Source organism: Nicotiana tabacum, chromosome 13 (genome assembly GCF_000715075.1).
Source record: "Nicotiana tabacum cultivar K326 chromosome 13, ASM71507v2, whole genome shotgun sequence".
Lineage (NCBI taxonomy): Eukaryota > Viridiplantae > Streptophyta > Magnoliopsida > Solanales > Solanaceae > Nicotiana > Nicotiana tabacum.
In genome coordinates this window covers 113,844,043-113,852,044 of record NC_134092.1, presented here as the reverse complement: position 1 = coordinate 113,852,044, position 8,002 = coordinate 113,844,043, and the positions used below count along the sequence as shown (strand labels likewise).

At 34.2% G+C, this 8,002-nt stretch overlaps 1 protein-coding gene across 1 annotated transcript; it reads right to left on the bottom strand.

Annotated features, from left to right (window-relative positions):
- Positions 1-1,413: 1,413 nt before the first annotated feature.
- Positions 1,414-2,894, bottom strand: LOC142168308 (uncharacterized). The gene is made up of 4 exons (XM_075228972.1): positions 2,606-2,894; positions 2,402-2,487; positions 1,955-2,291; positions 1,414-1,739 (listed from the first exon to the last, which is right to left on the bottom strand). Exons 1-4 carry the CDS (start codon positions 2,892-2,894, stop codon positions 1,414-1,416), a joined length of 1,038 nt encoding a protein of 345 aa, XP_075085073.1.
- Between the last annotated feature and the right edge of the window lie 5,108 nt (positions 2,895-8,002).

Sequence of the window (8,002 nt, the reverse complement as noted above, 5' to 3'; positions counted from 1 at the left end):
TATTTTATACTATTTGAGGAAGAGAGGAAAGTATGGTCCTCAAAATAAAATATGGTTTACAACCATTGACTGTATGTTCAAGACTAGAATTGAACAAATTTATCAGAGGTACATTAATACTCCTGTCGATAAGAAGCTTGTTGTTGTTAAACCCCAGGACGTCGTAGCATAATACATATTGGGGTACAGGTTACTTGCAAATGTTGCATAGGATAAAGTTGATTTTGTGATTATGCCCATAAATATTGTGAAGAAATTTTATTGGTTGTTGATTGTGTTTGACATTACCGATAGGGTTCTATATGTTTATGATTCTATGGTCTGTTCACGAAATCACAACCTTGTTGAATATGTTGTTAACAAGTTTGTTGTTATGATCCCCCTCTACTTGTCATGCACCGACTTCTATGGCAAGCGTCCAGACATCAACTACAAGATTATAAAGGCATACATTGAAAAAGGTGTTACTAACCCTCTTGATATTCAGTGATTGGTCGGTGAGATACCCCAGCAAAAAGAGGGATCACTGTATGAAAAAGTTGATTTTTCTTCTATCTATTTAACAGATTTTATTTTACAATGAATACTAAATCTTTTTCCCTAATTTTTTTGCAGTGACTGTGGTGTATATGTGGCTGCATTGTTAGCATAGTGAAAGTGAGGTGATTGGCAGATTAGGAAGAAGCAAAGGTACACCAACTGTGAACAAGAGAACACAAGTCCGGAAAAAGAAGAATTAGTTACCCTTTTCTGTAGAAATATTGTAGTTAAATTGTTTAATTATAGCTGGTTTGTAGTAAAGTTATAGACAAATTGTTAACTAAGAACAAGTCAACTGCAATTTATTTGTAGCATATTTGTGCTACAATTGTTTTACCTTTTATTTTGTTATTTTGTCCAGAATTCTACTACTTAGAATAGAAAATATTTGTGGTTTTTCTTTGGTTGAAAGTTGTTAGTACTTGATCTCGATATTGTTAGCATATAATTTCTTTACAATTTAACTATAATTATATCTACAACTAATATACAAAAAATACATAATCCATTCTATTTTAAGCAGTGTTGTTAGGAAAGGTTGAAATAAATAAACTCAGTAATTGAACAAAACAACTACAAACCAATTGCATTAAGAGTTGAAAACATTTCATTATAGGAGACAGTTTTTATTCAAATTAGCAACACAATTACACCTCAACTATAATTCTCCGGAACAGAACAAATACAACTTTGTATCTTAAACTACAGATTATCTTCAACGGTACTCAGGAAAAAAAAATCTTGTGACTGTATCAATTTTTATTTTTTTTTAGGAGCGATCTTACAAGATCTTTTGTTATGCCCTTCTAGTCCGCAGTTGCTACATGAAACCTTGTACTTCTTTGCATTTACTTCATTATATAGTTTGTATCTTTATTTTTTAGGTCTCCTTGGTTGTCTTTTCCCAGTAGGTGACATTACAACTTCTTCAGTTATATCTTGTGGCACATTCCATTTGCTTTCGTCAGGCAGCGAGTCTACTGGTATTTTATAAGTATGCAAAAGGCTCTCCCTCGAGTAATAAGGATAACAATAGTTTTCATAAGACTCGTTCCTGTGCCTCAAAGCCGCCAAAGCATGTGCACAAGAAAGTTCATCAAGCTGGAATTGTCCACAACTACATCTTTTATTTTGAAGGCAAACAATAAAGTACTTCACACCATCAATCATAGTATGAATGTGATTTGTGGAAGCCCTCACTTACAATTTCATTACAAACACATAACAAGTTATCAGCAACATATACAAAATAACTACAATTATACAACACTTTATCTATAATTAACAGTATATATTTAGTTTGATGGAATCAATGATCTGATGTTAGTGGCTATACCTTACTCTCATCTTCTGCGATAATGTCATGTTGTCCTCCAACTCTTTGTTGTATTTTTCCCAAGGTATGTGAACATACCCTTTGCTTTCAATAACTTTTCATTAGTCCAACGTTTAAGAAGAGTCCTTATGTACTCTAATAGTTCTACTACGGGCAGCTCTCTTGCATCTTTTGTTACCGCATTCAATGACTCTACAATATTTGATGTCATCGTCCACGTTTTATTCGCCGTAGCATGTACCCAAAACCATCTGTGATAGCCAATATCGTATAGGTATGCTTTAACACGTATGTCGATCTCTTCAATCTGTGACATTCTTTCATTAAATTTATCAAGCGTGTATGATTGTGTCATGGCAAAGTACAATTCACTTAACTTTAGATGACCCTTCTTGAACTTTGACCTTACATTTGTCTAAATATGCCACATGCAAACATAATGTAGCATGCCGGTATAAACAATAGATGTTGCGTTTAAGATACTCTTATTCTGGTCCGAAACAACACACATATTTATTTTTTCACCATTCGCATGTTTGAATTGCTCAAATAATCACATCCATGATGTGTCATTTTCTGAATCAACAACAGCGTATGCCAGTGATAATATGCTACATATCACACAGGTGGCAAAAATAAATTCAATTTCTGTAATAAAACTTGAGAGTATAAAAAATACATACTGAAAAATAACTTTATAACAATATTTCTACAATTAATCTACAATACCTGTTGCATCCATTGTGCTAGTTGTTAACATTATTCCCATATATGCCAACTTCAAGAAGGTGCCATCAACTACTACAACTGGCCTACAATACTCCCAACCCTTGATGGACGTACTAAGTGCAATAAATGCATACAAGAAACAGTCATCTTCAATTTTCTGCAATTTAACTACCGACCCCGGATAAGTCTTTTCCAGAATATACAAATAACTTGGCAAGTGACTGTAGGAATCAGCAGGATGACCTCTCAAAAATTTCAAAGCATTTTCCTTTGCTCTCCAAGCTTGCATGTATGTTAAGTTCACACCATGTTCCTACAACGTATCAGTTTGTATGTCTTTTGGTGTGTATATTGTCTTAGGATCCGCATATTTTGGTATAACCATGCTACCAACTACCATGGCAGTAGGTTTGCATTGTATGTATGTATGTATGTAGTGTCCATCAAAGAGCGTGTGTGCAAGCTATTGAATTTTCGAACCTTGAACAATGCTGATTCGTTTATGTTGGTGGACTTGAAGTGCCATGTACAATTGTCCCCAACACATACGAGGCAGTAGCTACAGAATAAAAATAATTTAAAAAATGTGATGAAAAATGTAGCTACAGAATAAGAGGATACTTAAGCACAAAAATCTTATATTAAACAATTTATATACAAAAAAACTACAAATTATACAAAAAAAATACAAAAAAAACTACAAATTAAACAAAAATACGAATTTGACAATTGAACTGTTCCTACCTTCTTGTGCTAGCTAGACCTTTTCACCCTAAATTGAAACTTATTCATGACAGAATAGTGCTTCATTGCACTGATAATTATTTACTTGTCTTGGTAGACTTGGCCTACTTCAATAACATTTGGTATATGTTCTGTTATGATGATACTTTCATATTCCACAATCGCCGGAGATGTTGGCCTATCAATCAACTTCACTTTTTATGATACTTCTTCAATTTTGTTACAATTGCTTGACAATTGAACCACCATAGACATACGATAATCAGATGAATCTGCACTCAATTAAAAGTATCTACAACTCAGACCTACATTGTAGAGAGGTTATAGTAAAATTGTAGAACACGTGAAATTGAATACTTCAATAGACATAACAATTGAACTATATTTGTCATGTAGTATCATTATAGATATGTTGTAGAAAAATTATAAAATACATGAAACTAACAAAACATCACCACTGAAAAACAGAGCAAAACCTGCAATTGTGCTCGAATTGGAGATACTGCATTCCAAATCGAAATCACGCACTGTTATACACAATGGATACATTCCTAAGCTTTTGTTTTGCTTTTTCGTCTCCATGTATACTCGAACTCCCATATTGTTCCGAATTTCTATTGGAGGACAACGTTCGTTGACAATATATTTGATTTTAATTATTTTTGCGGAGGTATCGATCATTAGATGCTCTGCAATTGCAGAATTCAATTGACTATAATTTGTATCCTCGTTGACTATAATTCCATCAACATTAAAATCTTTGTATCTCCCAATGCTATCCTAGTGACCATTTAGCTGAAGCATAATCGCTAATTTTGATATTATGTCGCGAAATTCAATACAATTGTAGATAATTATTTGCAATTTATTTTTTAAAACCTTCGCTTATGGAAAACCAGAGGAAACAGAGAAAATCAGAGAATAAAACTTGATTATGGTGCGATGATAATCAGAGAAAATCGGCGTAATAGCAGGATTCTACAAATACATTGGCTTAATTAATGTGCGATGATTGCGTCAGTAAAATCTCTGAAGAATCCTACGCGATCCCAAATTCCCGCGTCTAAAAAAGGAAGGTTACTGCAGAAAGAATTCTAGTTTAAATAAATGTATATATTTTGTAGATAAAACTTGTTTAGGTATGATAAATAAATAAATATAAATATTTTTTATAATAAAATTTCAAATAGTATATAAGAACGAAAAAATCCCTTATGAAAATTCCTCTTGATAAACCCTGTCCAAGCTAGTTATAAGACAGTTTGTTTTGACGACACTTGAGTTTGGTTTTCAAAGTTTAGCCCACCATTTCTTTGGCCCAAAATATATCACCAACGCCTAGTTAGCCCTAGTGGATGACTTCAGCCCTTGTGTGTAGGCTGTAGCTATCCCTCCTTTGCACTATTGGAAGGTGCTGTATTTAAAATTTAAATACCATCTTTTTTAAGGTGTAAACGTAGCTCCAAAATTGAAGCTTTTGTTAAATCTACTCCTAATTTAACTTATTATAGCATGTTAATTATCAATGGAGTAATACTTATTATTGAGATTTATATATAAATATTTTATAAATAACTGATTGTATAAGTATTTTTTACATCGTTATCATGCGGATCTTGAAACTCCATTATATACCGGAGGCATAATTAAAGTCCTTTTTGCTTGTATTTTTTCTTATAATCTGCTCGTATTAATTATGAAGAAGAATTGCAGACGATTTTGGGATATATTGAGGAACTTGCACAACGATTTATCATCACTAGCCAGTGGCGGAGCCACATTGAAGCAAGGGATGTCAATATTTCGCCGGAAAATTATACTATTTTGCTAGATAATTTTTTTTATATTATATATATTTACTATACGCTGACTCCCCTTAACTTTTTAATGTATCTAATTATTTATATTTTGATATCCCTTGATAAAAATTCTGGATCCGCCATTATCACTAGCTATAAGAGCTTGAAGGTTAAGTAACTGATACGAATAGTAACTTCGACATTAATTTTATGCTTTATCTGTTTCACACATAATAATGGACAAAATCTAACATTTTGAATGACTTTTTGTTGCAATTATTTCTTCGGTCAGAATATTCTGCATACATATCAATATTTCGTATTGCCCTCAAATCTTGCTGGTGCTCCACCATAAAACTTTCTTTAACAAAAAATGTGATTTTTAATTAGTTTGGACTATTTTACTTTAATTTAATAGAATCTTTCATAATAAGAGTTTGCATTGATGGAACAATGTTCTGCAACAAAAAAAAAAAGGTTAAATAAGAATATTTTGGTGGTAATAAGGTTTAAGGAAATTATTGTGGAATTAACAATAACCAGTTTATACCACAAGCAGTATTTGATTGTGAGACAAAAAATAGTAGATGTTTCCTATTACTAAGTACAGCGTATTTTCCTTGCACTGTTGTCAAATTTTTTCAATAATAATCTAGTATTGCGGTTGTGGTCTAGATTCGGAGAAAATAAAGAATAATTGTATTTGCAATATAGCTAATGAAATTGAGATGAATCAGTTGATAATGTTAGTCCCGCCAATATTGTTGTATTTATAAATAATAATTCTGTAAAATATAAGTTATCGTAATGAAATAGTAATTAATTCGAGCCCACTGAATTCACAGTGTTTCCTTAAGGAATTTAATCCCCTCCTAGTACCCAAGGTTATAGATTATTTCCTCCCAGGATAGAACGAATCACACACTGATGTAGCGGTACTTCAAACCCCAGTGTTTCAGCGAACACAAAGTTCGGTAGCAAATCACACTTACAGTTACTTTGTTTGAAGTTAAAACAATGCAGAACAAAGGAGTAGAAACTCAGAAAATTGTATGAAAATACTGAGAGGAAGGAGTGCAATGTATAGCCTAAGTTGAGCGTTTTTCAGTTTTGTTGGTGTTTTTCGTTTTTCGTCTGTATCTTTCTTCAACAGCTGCTGCACATATATATAGCAGCCAGCGTTGAAGATGAACGACCCTCCACCCTCTATGGTGGAGCATGCACTAGCTTGTTTGTGAAGCAAGCACTTGGCCATAGTGGGAAGAGCATTAGGCGGCTGCTATTGCAGTTGGTGGTCAATACACGGATTGAAACATATCCGTTACAAATGCGAATAATCTTACGTTAATATTTACTATTAACAAATAAATTTGGTCCAAAAAATTAATCAATCAATCGATCATTTGACCAAATCCGAATCCGAATCCGAATCTGAATCTGAAGCCGTAGCCGTAGCCGAAGCCGAAGCCAAGCGAGTGACGACGACGACGGCGCGAGGCTTTCTTTCTTCTTAACTCTTTAAGAGCTACAAGAAGAGCAATTATATATATACCCACCAAAAATCTTTTTCTCTTCCAATATGGGACAATGTCTCATTGTCAAGAGGGGGAAACTTAAAATTTTACTCAAAATTTTTTATTTTCCCTCTATTTCCCATTCACCCTCATTTTAAGACTATTTCATCTTAAATAACAAAAACCTCAATAATCCCCCACATGAATGGGGAATGGCTATATCACGGAAGTATGCATGGAAAAACTATGTGATTTGCAAGCAAGGATTAATCGCATCTGGATAAGTAGGTTTCCCTTTGAACTTTCCGTAGTGAACTTATATCGGATATACTCGGTCAATCGGTAGATTTGATATCTTTGAATCGTCGATCTTTGGTGTATACCTAGACAACCATAAGTCACACAATCAACCCTTAACCGTCTTTGGTTCTCATTGTTGTGTTCGTTTCAGCCATGAACACCGCCTAGTTTCATAAGTGCGTAGAGAACTGGCCTTACAAAGTTCTCCTTGAAGCGGCTAACACTTCACACTTACATAGGTGATTCCTAAACGTGTCATCCTGTAGATACACTATTTGATATACCCTGTATCAAATTTAGAAATCATTAAAAAGCCTTAATGCTTTATCCTTGGTACTGAACATTGTCTCATCATGAGAACGGACTAAAATTTTATTTGACAATGTTGAACCGTCATTAATGACTTTGTTTGATCTCCTTGAACCTAGATCTTGGGATCTCCAGTCTTCTAGGTAGAGTTACCGCTACAATGACTTGTTCTCGGCCATAGCCCTATTCCCCTTGATTATTTCTCAACTACCTCTCTAGTTAGTCCTTTTGTAAGTGGATCCGACACATTATCACTTGACTTTACATAGTCAATCGTGATAATTCCTCTAGAGAGTAATTGCCTAACGGTTTTATGTTTTCGTCGTATATGACGAGATTTACCGTTATACATAACGCTCCCAGCCCTTCCAATTGCCGCTTGACTATCACAATGTATGCATATTGGTGCCAACGGTTTGGGCCAAAATGGAATGTCTTTCAAGAAATTCCGGAGCCATTCAGCTTCTTCACCGGCTTTATCTAAGGCTATGAATTCAGCCTCCATTGTAGAGCGGGCAATACATGTTTGTTTGGACGACTTCCAAGATACCGCTCCTCCACCAATAGTGAATACATATCCACTCGTGGACTTAGAATCAGTTGAACCGGTGATTCAATTTGCATCACAGTATCCCTCAATCACCGCAGGGAATTTACTGTAGTGCAAGTCAAAGTTCTGGGTATGTTCTTAATATCCCAAAACTCATTTCATTGCCATCCAATGAGATTGG

Bases quoted from the DNA above. Each gene is read 5' to 3' on its own strand.
- LOC142168308 (XM_075228972.1), bottom strand. From the start codon at position 2,894: ATGCAAGCTTGGAGAGCAAAGGAAAATGCTTTGAAATTTTTGAGAGGT. The intron at 2,292-2,401 runs GTGAAAAAATAA...TGGCATATTTAG, and splicing joins GCAATTCAAACATGCGAATG to ACAAATGTAAGGTCAAAGTT. The intron at 1,740-1,954 runs GTATGTTCACAT...TGAAATTGTAAG, and splicing joins AAAGTTATTGAAAGCAAAGG to TGAGGGCTTCCACAAATCAC.